The sequence below is a fragment of the Dermacentor andersoni genome, chromosome 9 (genome assembly GCF_023375885.2).
Source record: "Dermacentor andersoni chromosome 9, qqDerAnde1_hic_scaffold, whole genome shotgun sequence".
Classification (NCBI taxonomy): Eukaryota; Metazoa; Arthropoda; class Arachnida; order Ixodida; family Ixodidae; genus Dermacentor; species Dermacentor andersoni.
Window position 1 is genome coordinate 52,584,129 of NC_092822.1, and position 18,113 is coordinate 52,602,241.

General features: G+C 50.3%; 1 protein-coding gene across 1 annotated transcript in view; it reads left to right on the plus strand.

Annotated features, from left to right (window-relative positions):
• Nucleotides 1-18,113, plus strand: part of LOC126528028 (peroxidase-like) — a 31,201-nt gene that overhangs the window by 4,894 nt on the left and 8,194 nt on the right. Inside the window, exons 3-10 of the mRNA XM_050175877.3 lie at nt 5,105-5,334; nt 6,526-6,661; nt 9,359-9,582; nt 10,769-10,966; nt 11,651-11,806; nt 14,153-14,257; nt 16,070-16,569; nt 17,599-17,909. Coding sequence (XP_050031834.1) covers nt 5,105-5,334; nt 6,526-6,661; nt 9,359-9,582; nt 10,769-10,966; nt 11,651-11,806; nt 14,153-14,257; nt 16,070-16,569; nt 17,599-17,909 — 1,860 coding nt within the window. The remainder of the gene's footprint in view (nt 1-5,104; nt 5,335-6,525; nt 6,662-9,358; nt 9,583-10,768; nt 10,967-11,650; nt 11,807-14,152; nt 14,258-16,069; nt 16,570-17,598; nt 17,910-18,113) is intronic.

Genomic DNA, 18,113 nt, shown 5'->3' on the forward strand with positions numbered 1-18,113 from the left:
CTAGCGTCAGCACGCGACAATGCGTCCTTCGACATGAACGCCGAACAGCTTCGTCAGCGCCACTGCTCAGACCTAGTCGGGGTAATGCAACGATCCTCTTCCAATCCTTCCTCTTCTTTCGCGAGGGTTGCAATGTGGGCTTGTTGGCAATGCATCTTACACGAGTGGTCAGAGCGAAAGAGGCAGCCCGGACCTGACGGTCCAATTTTCTTCGTCGGCACGCATGCGGAGACACCGCCTTGCAACAGGTTTCGGTGTATAACATGCCGTGCTGTGCGCGCTGGCCTGCTCAATTCCCATGCCACGTTGCACGCGTAACGCAAGGTGTCTCCGCAATGTCGTCTCCGTGTGCTTAGCGTGTGTATTGCGGCGCGCGTCCCTGTTGCAACCCGACCGCAGAGCCGGCCACGTTGCCTCAGGCCGAGATACGCACGACGAATTCAATTACGCGGCAGCCGGCCTGGGTACCCTACACAGATGCAATATGAGCTTAGCGAACGCCCTTCCAACCGCGACCTTGGTGCGGAAACTGAGTACTACGCCATTAATGATAGGTGGCTTCACGTCGTGACCTTTTGGCACCCGCGACGGTGAGGACGGGCAGAGCTATGGCATTCCGCTGCTAAGCGCGAGTTCGAGGGTACGACTATACCGCCCGCAGCGGCCGCATTCATATGAGAGAGATGAGTGCAAAAGAAAGAAAGAAAGAAAGAAAGGACCCCCCCCCCCCCCACCCCACCTCCGTATAGTTGGACTATTCAGGTACCCGCTGAGGAAGCTCTCGTCGTCAAAACTGATCCGCTTCCTTCCACTGTGCAACATCAGTCTCGGTTCCCTTGCAAACTCGCTCCCTGAAGTTGGTATAGTATACAGTGATCCTTAAATTGTCAACTATCCAGCGCGCCATACGCGGGACGACGAAAGCAAATGCAAATGTCTGCGTGTGAGCATTTGTGGTTTTGTCTAATCGAGCTGGAGCAATTGACTTTTCAAGAGCCCAGAGCATAGCTTTGGGACGTGAAGCGTGGTCAATGGTTACCATGACCTGTCAATCACCTGCTAACACATGCTGGAACGCACAGTGTCGGGCAATGAATTTTTTTTCCTCTGCTGTACAATCCCATGGTGCGGATAGGAGCCTCTTTTGGGAGTGCTCGGTAAGTCCTCTTCCGAACGTTTCAAATGTCTCACATAGCGAGAAAATGTAGATCAGAAACGCCATAGCGGAGGGCTCAATGATAAAAGGGACAGGTAAGAAGTAGAAATACATTATCTGTCTTAATAAATCACCCTTCTACGTCACAAGTAAGCCAGCGCTATAATCAAAGTAGGCATGGTAAGTCAGAAAAGATGCAAAAAAAAAAAAGAAATTGAAGAACGGGTGGTGACGTCACCTTCATGTTCTCGCACCAGCTTCCAGTGACTTCACGGATTTTGACGGCGTTGACTCTAACGTAACGTAACGTAAATTTTATATCGGTAAAGATTAGCTGAACGGTATCCCAATATAGAGTCAAAACACTTAACTTAGCAAGTATCGAGAACATTACTCAGCCACAACAGTCCAAATAGGAAAACATTCTTTGAAGTCCGTGACGTCGCACTGACGCGTCGGAGCTGAAATTTCAGTGCGAAATTAAAAGGAGAGGAGGGTGGGGACTTATACCTTCGTTGTATCTCTTAATTATCAGTGTACCACCGGGAAATTAAAAAGGAAAATAGAGTTTTTAAAGCGCACTTTTTGTCAGTCTAAACCACCAACACCGTGCACGAAACTAATGCACTGTTACTCATCAGTGTCTCATTAAAATAGACAACATGGGGCGCTTTTTACCTTGCACAAGAACGCTCGCGGAGCGTGAGCGGTTTCGCATGCCTGACTTCATCGGAATGCTGCCGCCGCAGCCACTGGGAATCGAACCCGCCACCTCGCGCTCTGCAGCGCAGCGCCATCGGCCACTAATTAGCCACCAACCACGACGGGTCAGAAGACGCAGAAAGCGGCGGCATAGACGCGGGGCCGCCTTTCTTTTCTCCTATGCCACGGAGGCGGAAAGCGAATCTCGCTCGCTCCAAGGTCGCCGCGGTCCCTGACAGAATTCTTCTTTGACGGCTGCGCCAATCTAATTGTTTGCTCGAGCAGAGGAAAAAAAATTGCTTGCACGCGCCAGCGTGTGGCCCCGTAACTTGTCGTTTCCGTCTGGACGGCTGGCCTACACGTCGCACTAAAGAAAACTCGGCCGTACACTTCCAAAGAACGAGCACTGAATGACCGTCGGACGGTAGAGGACGACCAAGAAGGCGTCCAATTCCCGTATACGCTATGCGCACGCTCGGAGTTTGCAAAGGAGACGAAGCAGGGTTTCTCTCACGTGAACTGAACCAACAAGAAAATAACAAATAAGAGAAAAAGGAAAGTGCGCCACAATGACGCTAAACGGAACGCGTTAAAGTAAAACGCTTGGTGCGCATCCGGGAGTCGATGTTGGTACCTGGAGGCAGACGATAATGACGTCACTCTCCCGAAGCCGGCACGCATATGAGTCAATGCCATGGACCGACCTTGTATAATAGTGATCGAGCGCCGGATTCCGATAGAGCTTCTAGGATTCAAAGCGTTCGGAGAAAGGAATTCTTAAACGTATAGCCTGAGGCATTCATACGGCGAGGTCTTGCGTAAATATTTGAGGGAGCCAAGGCGGCGAATACCTCAGTGAACAACTACGCAGTCTTGCGCGTTCCTATCTTGTCGGCGGGAGCTAGTTTACCGCCTTCACTCGCACGCGGTTAATTTAACGTACAGGATATGCCACCTGCTAGCAGGATAGCGAAGTAACAGAAATAGTTGCGCGTTTGCAACTTCCCGCGCCTTCTTGAAATTCACAGGGCACGCTGCATGTCTGTACCAGGCCTACCTAGAACCATGATATGACAGAGCCCTTCAATCATTTATGTTGCGAAATTTACCGTAGGTTCCGTGTTTTAGAACGTTGCCACAGTTATTGGCTAGAATTGACTGTGGACGACGAGGTAATAATGGCGACCTCACTTGTGTGCTAAAAATCAAGGTAAAGATCGAGTTCGAGGACCCCAGTGGTGCTCGAGTCCCCGCGACAATAATCAGCGACTAGGACACGCTACCAGCGCCGACCAATTGCAGCCCGTTACGTCATGTGTTCAAGTTCTGCTGACGAATGAACATCACGGTAATTTTGCTTTCACCTCGGCGACCGGCAGAACATATTCAGTGGAAAAAGAGAGCTCGTGAGCCTATAAATATATATTATATTTAGTGGGCGATAAGGGAGTGGAATTATACCCCAAAATACGGAGCCGTACTATACAAGTGGTCTATAAGCAGTATAAATCTGTTCGTGTAAAGGATTCTACGGTAGACCTACGACACAACTCAACAACATTACGAGTCCATTCATTCTGGCTGAAGCACCCACTGTTCGTCGAATCAGATCTCATTGCAGCCAGCGTTAAATTATCGAATGGGGAATGACCCCAACGTGTAATGTTACAGTACGGCCTGAGATGCCGCTGTGCCAATAAACATCAAACTCACGTACACACGCAAACTTCTAGGGTAGTCTGTCAGTCATACCGGTGCGCCGGTCAGTTCACGTCGTTACGTCGAGCGGCCAGCGCGAGGACAAACGATACGCTGGTCGTATGCGCCCCGTTTTCTTCCTGCATGCGTCGCGATACTCGGCTATAGTCTGCTAATGCGCAGCTGTTCCGAGACAGCGCACCTTCCCACGCAGGCAACGCAGTCTGCCCTGGTGCAGTGCTTATCTCTTCGATATTCACTGCTAGCCACGAGGCGACGCCCATGCGAATACAAGAGAGTCATAGGCTCCCCCGCGTGGTTACAGCATCACCGTTTGAGCAGCCCTACATGTGGACCCGACCGCCTGTGCACCCCCCCCCCCCCCACCCTCCCGAGTCTCGCATTCTTGCTCACTGCTTGACCACAAACTGTTTGTCTGTCCTCTATGCGCCGGACGAAGGCGGTGGACAACCGGTGGTTTTCGCGACGTGCTTCGATAATCGGCCATTGTCCGAAGTGGTTGTGTCCGGAGCAGTGCAAGCGCATTCGGAACGAAGTGACAAAATCTCCCGAGCTATTGCATACTGCTGAGAGACGATGGCTTCGTGTGCGGTTTACGGGTTATCGAGCGTAGGAATTCAGCCTACTGGTTTGTTCGGCCCGCGAATGAACCCGTTGTTGGTTTAACGTATTTCCTGTCCTCTTAAATGCGTCCAGCATCACGCAATAGATGCAGAAGACTATACTATGCGGTTGCTCTATAATTAATTTTATCCCTGTAAATGACCCTGTGATGCAGTGCAATGTTCGTGCAAAACGTTTTTTTGCGAACCGCGGCCCGTATCACGTGGTTCGCATTCACAAAAGGCTCTTACGTTAATGCTGCTCGTAAGAGCAAATGCCAGGCAATCCTGACGCTGGCGATATTATTAGCGGGCAGAGATCACTTACGAACCATAAGCTTTGCGAATTCTGCCCGGCCCCATGGCTCGCATTCACCAGAAGTTATTACGCTAGAATTCCTCGCAAGAGAAAATTCTAACCAATCCTAACGGTGAACACATTAGCGAACGTGTTCATCCAACGATAAACAGCATACATATTGTATATGAGTAACAAAAATGCTTTGTCAATTCGGCGCAGGGGCCGAATTCCCAAAGCTTCTCGTTCGGAAGTGCTCTTTGCCATTGGCCGTTCGCCTTCTCTGATAATATGTGCAGCATCAGGATTAATTGGCTTGAAGGTTCTCTTACGAAGAATTCTCTCGTAACAACGTTTTTTTTTTCAATTCGACCCCAGTTGTGGGCCGAAATTTGCCAAGGCGGAAGTCGTAGCCTCGTGCTACTACTCTCTGGGCGACTACAATTTTTTTTCCCCACCCGTACAGCGCAGTCAACGGGGCTTCCGTGTGGCCATAACTTCCCTGCCAACCGGGCTTCCGTGTAGCTATAACCTCCCTGCCTTTGCCTTTCTCTCTCTTTCTCTCTCTTACGTTTTCTCTGATTATACGACGGTCTCCCCCGATGTAACGAGACGTCTTCGTTGCAGCCACCTGCTCCCCGTTCTCGCCGCCGCGGTGATGCTCCTCGTACCTTCCGCGCCGGCCCAGCGGGCTCCCGGAGGGCGCCCCCTGTGGCGGCCCCGAATCTCGTTCCCGTTGGACCCGAGCTCGCCGACCGTGTCCCGCGTGCCCGTCGACATGCTCGACGAGGCGGCCAGGGAGGCGCACCGCATCATCGTCAAGCAGAAGGCCATCGAGAAGAACCACGCCGCCAAGGGTGCGTATAGGCACGTGTTATTGGTCGCTTCCTTCTTAAACTCGCCAAGGCACGTTACAGACAGGACTTAAGACGAAGAAACGCGTAAAACAAACGCAACACTGCGGCCAATCTCTTCGTCCATGGGTCATCTCTGTAACTCGCTTTAGTAAGTTCAATATGGATCACCAACGTACTCGCCCAAGTTCACATCTTGTTCCTTCCATCGCGCCCTCCTCCCCCCATCCCAACTGGTTAATCGCGTGAGAGCGACGTCCTAGACTGTTGGAATCAGGCCCCACGTTCGCCCTTGTGGGCAACAGCCTTTACCCTTTTGCGCAGTTAAGCCCCAAGCGATCATCAAAAAAAAAAACAAAAAAAAAAACATGTCGAGTCCTTTCTTCTCACTTTACATTCTCATAAACACATCCCTCGATTCAGACACGTTATTGATATCGACAAATCCTAGACGTTTTTCAATTTCTGTCCAACTACTGTATTTGTCCACCCGCAGCTGTAGCCCGGTCATTATGGCGTTGGACTGCTGACGTTGCCGATTCGATCCCGGCCTCGGCTGCCGAATTTTTTAATGGGTGTGATATTAAAAAAAAAAAAAAAAGCACTCGTAAGCTTAGATTTGCGCGTAGGTTACAAAACCTCAGACGGTCAAAATTAACGCGGAGTCCCCCCACTACGGCGTGCCTCGTAATCAGATCGTGAGTCAGAGATTTATTCTGATGACACGGGAAATGTGTGCAACTGTTATATCACCGACTTCTTCACAGTCAGTGGATTGTCTAATGTTGATAACATGATGTAATAGGGAGAAAAATGAACAAACGAACGATACGACAACAAAGCACATTTCGTAAGCAGGTTTGAAAAAAACAACAGTTAATATAGGAAAAGAAAAGCACGCAAATAAATATATAAACCCCACAGAATGCTGCAACATAACACACAAGGACTTTCAGATCGTCGTTTTGGCACGTCAAACCGCAGAATGTATTTGAGTTAACCTACTTTAAGGTAGTTGTCGAAATACTTAATCGCAATGCACACCTTATGACGCGGATGAAATACAAACCACGTGACGGAACTTGTGATCACAGTTAATTTTTGTTCGATCCGTTCGCTCTCTTTCGTCTCGGTTCCGCTATGCTCTGATCGCACCGCAGCGTTACAGTATATCCGGGCGGTGCTTTGGCGCAGGTCTTCGGGTGTCTCCCGTGCCGCTGTGCCCAGCGTCGGCCCGGCACATGCAAACGAGGGTGGCCAAGGACAAGGCGATAGCCATGGACGAGATGGCTCACCTCTTCGAGGAGACCACGCGCCTGCTGTCGCACAAGTGAGTTTAACTATATACAGTCGAATCGTCTTTACAACGAAGTATCTGCAGCCTCCTAAATCGTTCGTTATACAGGTCATTTCGTTGTACAGGCGTTCGTTGAACAGGAGCTCGACAGCGCTCTGTTCCACACGTACAAGGCAACGCTGCGAAAGCCACGTGCAAGTAGTGCCGTCACAGAAGTCTCACTTCGCGCGTTTTTGCAGCGCAGTTGTTTTCGATCTACGGCGCTTTCTGAAGAACGACTTCTTCATGCATAACAAATGCAACTTGTGGGCGTAAGGACTGCTCGCAACAACTTGCCACGTATCCGCTCATTTGGTGGCTCCCACCTCCTCCTATTAGAAGTTCGGGGGCCGAATTCACAAAACTTTTCGTTCGCAAGTAGTCATGTGCATTTGGCCAGTCGCCTCCGCTAATAATATGCACAGAATCAGGATTGGCTGGTATTTTTCTAGCGTAAGAAAATTTTGTCAATACGGGTCCAGATTTGCCACGCCTTCCATGCAACAAGCACGCCATTCATTGCGACATAAAGCCTGACACAACCTTATATTAATTTACTTGACGCACGCCCATATCTTTCTGTAAAGCGCTGCTTTTGCTTTTGGTCGCGAATGCAGGCGGCAGGAGAAATCTCTCAAACCTTCGAAGCGTCGTATGCCAGGCGCAGACGGTTTTTATACAGCCATCCACCGTGTGTAGAATACGTAAGCCGTATTTGGCGACGATTCCTTAGTTTGGATTCTAATCATTTCTGATGATCTGACGCGACTAGTGGCACATCCGGGACTGAAGGAGGCGGTGCGTCACGCGAGAAAATAAGGAAGGGCAGATAAAAAAAGAAGGGCAAATGTGAAGAATCATTACGAAATACAAATCGCGATTACGCCAAAGTTGTGCGTAAGGTGCTTGTGGTCCGTAACCTCTTCTATTTAACGACACGTTTATTTGTTTGTCTTGTGGAAAACAAATATCGAAAGCCACTATATTTGAATATCGTGCAAGATTAATGATTACGTTGCGCTGAGTTTGACACTGGCAAAAAAGAAGACGAAGAAGGGAGCATGTATGGTAATCATGAACGTGGGCACCAACTAGCCCCTTCCATTGCTTTACTTAATCGTGCAACATAACGCAAGCAGCTTGCTGCCGTTGGATCGATTGTATTAATACATAGCCGGCATAACTTAAGGGTTAGTTTACATCGATTCTATTCCTTTCTTTGTTATCATCAGCCGCTCGCGACCGGCCTATTTCGATGATAACGAAGGCGCCGCGACGCTCACATCCCTGACGAAGCGTTAAAAGTAATATAATTACAATAAAATCATTACATTTTCCTAAACCTGGGCTCAGTTTTTATTACGATAGCAATTATATGGACATTCCAGGTGCATTTATGCCGTCGCCATCGCCGTGATGTTCCGTATAAACTCCAAGGGCGATAACACCGTCGCCGCGCTACCTACGCTGTATATATTCGAGCGAAAGCGTGCGAGGGTAGGCGACGATCGCGGTTCAATTTCACCGGTGCGAAAGGGAGGAAAGCGGGGAGGAAGCGCGCCGTCTTCCGTCGCGCGCGAGGCACCCAACGTTACGAGGCACCATGCCATGCACCGGGCGGAGGGGAGGGAAGGGTGGTGGTGGTTCTGCTCTGGCTGCAACTGCGCATGTGGCGGCATGCGCGCGGTCGCGCGGCCGTATCTTGATGGTGATCTGCGTGGGGGGCAGAGTCTAGCAGCGTCGAAGGCTCTTAGCTTTGTGCGTGCTGTGTTCTCGGCGCACAGTTTGCGTTGAAGCGATGGACAGCGCAAAGGTCGCTTCGCTCGCTGCTGCTACCGCGCTTCGTAACGCCAGCGTTATGACAGCGAGTGTCCGCGGTCATCGAGGGCCATGTGTTCATGTTTGCTGTGCGCACTGACACCATGGTTGTGAATTTAGTTAGCAAGCGAATGTTTACAAGTTGACAAGGCCGATAAAAGTACTGCCCTTAGTCCGTATGACTGCACGCTGATTTGCTATTGCAATCGGTGCTCCGCCTTTCGGGCGCAACTGCGACTTTTTTTCCCCTCGTAAGGTTTCTTTCTTTTTTTCCTCGTTTCTATTCATTGCATATTATACCGAACCCGTTGTGTGGTTAATCCAAGTTGCCGTGAAAGCGCGGTTTCGCGAGGGCAAAAAGGAATAAAAAACATCAAAAAAAGAAAGCCCCGAGAACACTCGTGGTAAAATGCTCCCACATGGATAGCTTTTACGCCTAGTAAAAGAGGTATACGCTTCTGGCCAGCTAGTAGCTGTATTCCATGACGGCAGGCGTTTTTCACAAATAAGGGGGTCACTAATACGTATTATTGTCCTCTAGTTTGAGCACGAAACCTGACGCCATTGTCTACTACGAGAAAAGTGAAGTGACATATAGGATGCGGGGTACCGCTTTGCTTTTCCCATGCGTTACTACAGTTTGTTCTGAGCAGTCGCAGATCAGCTCTCGTTCACGAGGTTTGTGTAGTGTTCTTACCCTCGTCTCTTCAGACGTAAGACCCTGCTATGAAGGAAAGAGAAATGAAGTAGTTGCCGGCCTAAGACCCACGTTGGCCGACAAAATTTGGGTGGAGCCGCGAATTCCGTACGTTCTCGGCGGATACAGGCTCAGTCAACGGGGTTAAACGACTGCCGTCGGATTGCCCTCTGCAGGATGAAGATGTTCTGGGAGGACGAATTCCACGGCCTGGTGAGGACCGACCTCGCCGGGTCGCGGCTGGAGTTGGTGCGCGAGCGCTGCCAGCGGCTCAGCAACCACGTGTGCCGGCAGGGACCCTTCCGCGAGTCGGACGGCTCGTGCAACAACCTCGAGCATCCCGACTGGGGCGCCGCCTTCTCCTGCATGCGTCGCCTGCTGCCGCCCAGATATGCCGACGGTGAGAACGACGACGAGCCTCGTCGATTCTATACTATATTGCACTATTCCCCCACCCCTTTAGTTTTTTATGTGTTTCCAAACGGTGAAGTTGGCTTCCCCACACCACACTTACGTGGCACACAAATGTCAGTTGCGGTAACCGGCAAACATAGGCCCCATAAAGCAAAAGGATAGAAAGTTGGGCGAGTTGGTACGGTAACACTATTTTGCATTGTAGCGCGAAGTGACACGGACAGAGACTAGCTCGTCCTGTCTGCGTCTAGTCTCTGTCCGTGTCACTTCGCGCTACAATGCAAGATCGTGTTCTCATAAAGCAAAGCAGATGTCTAAGTTACTCGCCGATTTAAGCGCTTCTTGGGGTGGAAAAGAAGCGCAACCATGCGAAGAAACGACCGGACCGGTAAGCGCGTCTCGTCGTCAACTAGCGTCGACAAAGAGCGTTGACATTTGGGGTGAAAAGAAATATGCCTACAAGGTATCAATATTAGCAAGGGCGGGTAAGGGGGACGACCTCATCAAAACATACAAGGAAAGAGATTGGGGAAAAGGTCGGGTTCGGTTTTATCAGCCGCTCCTTCCTGTCCGGTCGTTTCTTCACACGATTTCCCATCTTTCCCACCGAAAGAAATATCTGTACCACATGGCCCTGCAACAAGCAGTGGTACGTTAGATTTAACGCCTGTTCGTGCTTCCGTCACGTCGCCCTATCAGCCTCGATGCTGACAGCGCGCTGAACCTCGCTCCGAGAACTCGCTGCCATCATCATCATCCTAAAAACTGTATTGTACAGACTGAGGAGTTTGGGGCACGCAGGCTCCCGGGCCCCTGCATGACGCCACTGCACTCAAACGTTTATGTTACTTCGATCCATAACGCTGGCAGCCTGATCAGTAGCCATTGTCTGCACGACCGAATCTCCCGAGCGCAGCAGGGTCTCCCAGTCCTCCCAGGTCTTCACGTGCTCTAGGCCCCACGAGGGAGGATCCGCCGGGCAATGAGAAAGGAGGTGGAGAGCAGAAGCGCGAGGTTCGGGACAGAGAGTACAGGCTGGTGTGAGGGAAAGTGGGTGATAGTGAGAAAGAGTGAGAGAAGATGGGAGAGTGTGTGTTTGTAATTGGCTCAACAATACGCTCGTCTGCTAAAGCGACACTGTATATGCGACGTCGCACCCTCCTCCCGCGCAGGCGTGTCGGCACCGCGCATTTCGGAGACGGGCGGCGAGCTGCCCAACCCTCGCATGGTGTCCACCACCGTGCACGTTGACCTGGACCGGCCCTCGCGGGACACGACGCACATGCTCATGCAGTGGGGACAGTTCCTGGACCACGACTTCGCGCTGGCGCCCATCTCGAGCGTGCCCGGAGAGATCGTCGACCTCGGAAGTGAGTGTGAACGCAGTGGCAACCCCCTGCGTGCATATAGTAAAGCACAGCAGGGCATAGGATAACATAGTGTAGCAGAGTATAGTACGGAATGGCGTAGCTTTGTATACAATAAATAAGTAATGCGGTTTTACTATTCAAAACCACATCTTGGCTGTCAGGTATGCCGTTGTGGTAGGCTCAGGATGATGCTTTATCCAAAGGTGTTTTTTTAACATATATGTTTTTAACTCGGTGTATACACCGAGATTTCACTACACGAGGGTTTTTCGATTTCGCACTAAATACCTATAAGAAATAGGTTGACGTACGTAAACTGCATTCTCATATAATAGCCGAAGTGACAAAAACACGAGTGGCTCTCTGTATTGATGCTTTATGCTTTAGCGATAAACTACATGGACCGTACTGCCGGCGTGGCGTCTATTCCGCGCCTGGCTGTGCCTTTATCGGTGTAGAAATGGGTTCCGCGACGTTTGCATTCCAAGGAGGCAGCCAGGCAAAGTTCATTCAGACTGCGAAAACGGCGCAGATATCGCGCGTACTAAAGTGTAGGCGCGTCGAAACCACGTCAAAAGACGCGTCAGATGTGGTTTGGGCGACGCGTCTCGCATACGAGAGACAGCCGCCGACGCCGTGACGAAGTCGTCTCGCAAACGGTGACGACGCGTGTTCCTCGTGCAGATCCGAACGACGTGATCGACTGCTGCTCGACGGAGACACGCAGCTCGCCCCGCTGCTTCTCGTTCGACATCCCCCCGACGGATCACTTCTTCGGCAAATACGGCGAGCACTGCATGAACTTCCCCCGCTCGGCCAGGTGCCCGCTCTGCAGCCTCGGTGAGTGAGACCCGTTCGCCATCTGTGATGTAAGTGCTCGTTACCATTCGTTAATATATTCAAGAAGAGCGCGAGAACTGGAGCCACGATCAAATAGAAAGAGAGAAAGACAAGACAGGGGTATTACCGAGACGCACGTTTCCGGTTTGCTACCCTTCAGAAGAGTGGTGGAACAGACGTTAGGGATATGGGAGAACGGGAGGAAGAACAAAGAAAAAAATAAACAGCAAAAGCAAGATGGCGATGCGAGATAGTTGGTCAAACGTTAACGCCAAAGTTGCTGTTGTTTTTTCTAAGCGCAACTACAAAGACGGGAGTGTAGAACACCGGTTGTTCTGTTGACCTGTTTACTAACGCTCTTTTAACGCTCTTTTACTAACACTAACGCTCTTTTATCGTCAGCATCGGTCACTCGGCAGGCATGATGGTAATAAAGTAATAGAACGAAACCAGAAGAAATTTGTACAAGCTGTGGTCGCAAGGAAAGTCAAACACGAACACAGGAAATGCAAGAACTTTGCGAATGCATTTCGCGAAAGACGGTGTTTCAATTTCCTATGCAAAATATTTCATCTTTTTCGCGTTTTCTTTTTCTTTTTTCTTTTTCTTTTGGTAATTATTTTCTCCAGCAACAAACTCTAGGATCGGTCGTGTCATTGAAGGCCGTCAGTGCAAAAGAATATGAGCGTGATTACGCCGCGGTGTTCGTGACGCTTGCGAAGCTTGGGCTCGCGACTTGCCGCTGAGCTCCCCGGCTTCTCTTCCTCTACGGTGGCTTTGCCGCATCACGACGCGCTGTGCAGAGAAAACATAAGGCGCCGCAAGGTTGGGCACCCACATTTAAGTTTGCCGGCGACAGCAGTGACAACAAAATAGGAAATGGGCTGAACGCGCCCATTCGTGCTTCCGTTGGCAACTACCATCGTCATCTATGGCGCAGCGCAGAGACTCGTGACGTCAGACGTGCACCGCCCGGAGCCGGGATAAAAGATTACCCGGGCGGCGCGGGGCGATGCGCAGTAAGCCGAAATGGGAGAATAATCTTTGCAGCGCACCGGGGACCATGTTCACGAAAAAGTGCTTTCCCCAAAACTATTCGCAAGTCCAGATGTCAATAGATCATGATGTAAGGCATATCATTAGCAAACGCGGCGAGCGAATGGTAAACAGCGCTTACGATGGAAAAGCTTTGTGAATTCGGCCCTTACTGAATCCGAGTCTATCGAAAGTTTGGCAATGCGGCACCAACCAGCCCAACGTTAAACTTTGGGAAAGTACTCTGTCGGGGTGGGTGCGAGTTGGCCACACTCGGTGACAACCTAAGAATTCAGTACAAGCTCCACTCAACATAACCGAAGTGCGCCTGCCCTCCTTGTCTCCGCGTTCAAAAAAAAAAAAAAGTAGTTCCCGAGGTACTCAGATTAGAGAGTTTCAGTGCGTTCGCTATTGAGTTACACGCAATGGCGTTTTCGGATTACCGCGCTGTCGGAGGCGTATGAAAGCGAGCGGTTGGGTTGGTAGCGCGACCTAGTGGCCCGGAGCCCGACCTGACCCCCCCCCCCCCCCCCAAACACAGATCTATTACTGTAGTAACCAAGTGCATGCTACTTCGCTGGTGGTGTAAATTCTTGGTCGCGGTGTAATCATGAACACGTAGCGTTTTAAATTTTTTGTCTGCGACAACAACACTCGTGGAACACGAGAACGCGTCTACAAGGGATTGTGGTTAGACAAAGCTAACAAGATGTCGCTACCAGCGTTCGGTAACGCGGCAATACGCGAACGACAGTACTTAATCCGGAATACCGGGCACGCTAAAATAAGTTTCCCTCCGCGCCGTGATGTCACGGAAGTGATCTGACGTAATTCGCTGGCGCCATCTGCACAAGTTCTCTTCGTGTTGAACAGCGGCGCACTTGCCGCTGCATTCTTAGGTTCTCGCCGACATTGCAGGAGCAGCTCGTGAGCGGTTGCGTGCGAAGACTATAGGGACACAGGGTTGTGCAGTCATGGAATCTTGAAAAGAAACGGCAGTTACGAGTTAGGCGATGCATTCTCCCAAAAGGCTTTCTCGAAAGGCCTCTTACATGGTATGAGCACCGCAAACAGGAAAGTACGGTGCGTAGATAACGTGCTGCGGCGATCGTGTCTGCAAAGTATCAAACCACGTCACGGCGCGAAAAGAACCGAAATTTCAAAAGGAAAGTCTGCGTGCCTTTCTTCTCGAAGAAGCCCTGATTCCAAAAATAAAAAAAATGTTCGCTTTCAATTATTATATTTTTTTAACTGGTATACCCGGTGCCGCAGAACACCTTAAATCGTGCTTTCTTTGCGCCCCCCGTGTAGGCCCACGGCAGCAGATGGACTCTCTGACGTCATTCATAGATGGATCCCAGGTGTACGGCAGTTCGCTCGACGACAGCCTCAAGCTCCGAACACTGCAGGGAGACGGTAAGTTCAAGTTCGAACTTTAATTTTTTTTTTTCCAGCGATATTCGGACGGTCTTCTGGCGTAGAAGCTGCTCCATACTGCTTGAATGGGTTCCTGAAAGCCCTCAAATTCGCAGCGTACAACAATAACCTAATCTATACGGCCGAAAATTTCACAGATGAACATGAAAATAACAGGTTGTACTCACAAAGAATGGTGGACAAACACGTCAACGCCACAGTCGAAAATTTCGTCGATCAACGCAAAAACTAACAGGCTGTACTTACAAGAAACATTGGGCAAACAAGCTAACACTAAATAACGCTATAGCAACTGTAGGAAACTTCATCAATGACTGCATCTTTTACCTAAGATCCTATGCGGTAGCAGCTTCTTGAGTATTGGCTCTCACTTAGAGATGCAGCAGAACTGCTGGTGGTGCAAATTACTCGTTCTGAAGGAGTCAACTTAGACTACTGATAACCAATTTACGTACTTCTTCCTAGTGTGTTGCGTTGAACCTTACATTTACGTGCCCGCAGCAGAAAGCTCACGCGGCGATTCTGCGTAACCTTTATGCTTTTGCAGCGGACCGGTCATCCTAATAAGAGACCATCGTACTAAAAAAGGTTTTAGAAGCCCATTACCTAGTGGTAATGAACATACCACCTACGACGGGATGGAGATCTTATGAATTGAATTGCAAAAACAATCGCAACAACCTCATTATTGTTGCATACAACAAATACTGAAACAATTTCGTATAATGCTCGCGAAATGCAGCACGGACTGCGAAAACGGCACCGTTAATTACCAAAATAAGAATTTCAAACAAAATTTAATTATTATTATTAGTTTTTTACTAAGCCACATTCTCTAGAACACACACTCTCTAGAAATACACCACGCTCGTTTTCTTGCCAAAAGGAGGGGCGACAATCTGTAAATTCCTACATGGGGCTTGGAAAACAGATGAATAAAGGTAATTTTATTGCGGTAGTATTCTACCGGACGTCGGTGTTGTGCGGTCGTTAGATTCCCCCGTACTCGCTCCGCCGAGAGGAGGAAAAAAAGAGAGGCAGTGGAAACGCACTGGGAGCATATAGGAAGGGCCGGATCGCTTCACACATGCGCTGACGTCATCGACGGAACGTTTCTGTCGAGTGCAGAAGGCACTGACGCTTTGAGAAAGAGAGAGGCTATTCTTAATGAGTTGTTGATGGTTGCCTTGCGGATAAACCGGCAAGCTGCTCCCGGTGTTGGGCAAGAAAACATATATACACAGTGATCGCACGAACGCACAAACGGCATGTACACCCACCAGATGCGCACGCAGGCTCAAACTGTTCGTAAAGTCTCATTAAGGCTTGTAGTTAAAAAAAAAGAAAGAAATGCCAGAAATTCCTTCAATGCGCGCAATGCTTAAGAATTGTTTTTTTTTTTTTTTTTTCAAGGGCCAGCAATGTCCCGCAGTTTCAAGCTCGAGTCGTCACCCGTCACACAAGCAATCAAGGCGGCTCTACATTCTGCGCGATTATATTTAGGGTTCTTATTCACAAAATCCCCTTGCGCTAAAATTGTTCTCAAGAAAAAAAAAATTACAGCCAATCCCGATGCGGGACATACGATTAGCGAAGGCGCGCCCGCGTGGCCAATGGCAAGGAGCACTCACGAACGAAAACCTTCGTGGCATTCGGCCCCCGCGGTTTGGACAACACTACCCAAGAACGAGTCTCTTTGAATCTCGTTTACGCGACGGGTTGCAACGGGTCGACGAGAACATTCTTTGGTCGATTAGCTCTCCTTTTTTGTTTTTCTTTCCTCGCTCGCAGGGCGGCTCAAGTTCGACGTGGGGCGCCGCGGCGACATGATCCTGCCGGCCAGCTTCCACCCGACCGAGGACAAGTGCAGCCGGCCCGAGCTGGGAGACCTGTGCTTCCGCGCCGGCGACGAGCGCGTCAACGAGCAGCCCGGTCTCACGGCGATGCACACCCTCTGGCTGCGGCAGCACAACCTGCTCGCCATGCGGCTGTCGCGCGTCAACCCGCACTGGGACGACGAGCGCATCTACCAGGAGGCGCGCCGCATCGTCATCGGCCAGATGCAGATGATCACCTACAACGAGTTCCTGCCCCTCGTCGTGGGCAAGGCGTTCCACCGCGAGTTCGGCCTGGAGGTGCTGCCCTACGGCTACACGACGTACAACCGCCAGATCGACCCGTCCATGCTGAACGAGTTCGCGGGCGCCGCGTTCCGTTTCGGCCACACCATCCTCAACGGGGACTTCATGCAGATAGACTCCAGGGGTCGCGTGGCCCGCATAGCCCTCCAGGTGAGCGTCGACGGGACACTTCGATCGGCCGATTCGGACGAGAGAGTCACGTCTTCCAGTCGCTCGAGAGAAAACTTTGTCGCACGAGGCCGGCTTTGGTTCTAAGAGACCCGCAGTATAACCGCATTCAAAATACATGACAACACAAGATTCTCGAAGGCTACGCCCTCGAGCCTGCGAGGTGGGGCGGAAAAGGACCCTCAACAAGTTCATCCTTATGCGCTCTGCTGGCTGGACGTTAGCCAGCTAGTCTGCGGAGTCGTCAGCTTTCTAACGTCAAGTAACATAATAAATCTAGAAGGTCTAGAAGGAATGTGAGAAAAAATAGCCGAACTCATAAAGTCGCGAGAATGGGCTCCAACACAATGGCTTATGGGCCAGACGACGAAAATGTATGAAGAGCTATATAGAACGAAAGTTGATGAATCTTTATTTACTTTTAGCATACCACTGTTTGCATAATAACTTGAAGTTTCTGGCCCTCAGCAGCTCTGTCGTTCAAGTTTCTGCGTCAGAAATCTCGATTAGTCGATGGCGATAGACAATAATGTAAAGCGTGAGAATGAAAAAGAAAGGGCAGGGAGGTTTAGTGAGTATAAGATCATCAGTGAAAAATAAAAATAGCACGTGGCCGCATTTCGTCGACATTTTCAAAGATACTGAACGCTGTACTTATATAGTCTTTGTATTCAAAAACAGTGGGCATTGAGCTTCTTTTTTTAATGCGAACTCGGCCCAAAGCTATTCAAACGGGAGTCCAGCGAAATACGACGTGAGGCAAGCTGGTGCATAGATCTGAAGCTGTGGGAAGTGAACGGTGAGAGGGAACAAACGAGCAGAAAAAGCGCCAACTTTCAACTAGTTACGCTGGCGCTTCTCGAAAATGAAATTAGTTGCGAGTTAGCTCTCAAACTAGGTTCTATCTCCTTGCGTCTCGCGCCACATCTCTCGACATTCAAAGGGGGTACCTGATACTAGGCACCTCAATTGTGACCTTTTTTTTTATTCTGTATTTGTCGCTGCCAACAGGAACACTTCTTCCGGCCTTTCGAGTTCCGCGACGGCCTCATGGAGCGCGTCATCCGGGGCTTGGCGCGCCAGAGCTCGCAGCGCTTCGACAACTTCATCACGGACGACGTGACGAACCACCTGTACCGGCTGAACAACGAGTCGTTCGGCCTGGACCTCATCTCGCTCAACATCCAGCGAGGCAGGGACCACGGGATACGCGGCTACACCGACTACCTCAAGGGCTGCTTCGGTCTGCGGGTCACCAAGTTCGAGCACCTGGACAGCGCCATGCCTAGGCCGGTCCGGGAGCGCCTGCAGAGGCTCTACGCGTAAGTACCAGCACCTCGCGGCCCTCCACCCACCCACAAAAGTCTTCTTTAACACCGTGGCAGGTTATATATATACATATATATATATAACCGAGTAACGTCACACCAAGAGGGGAGGGATGCGCAGGGGTCAAAAATGTATCGGTGGGGGACGAACCGGTGGAGCGAAAGTAGGTCCCCGAGGGAGGAGGGTTGCATTGATCC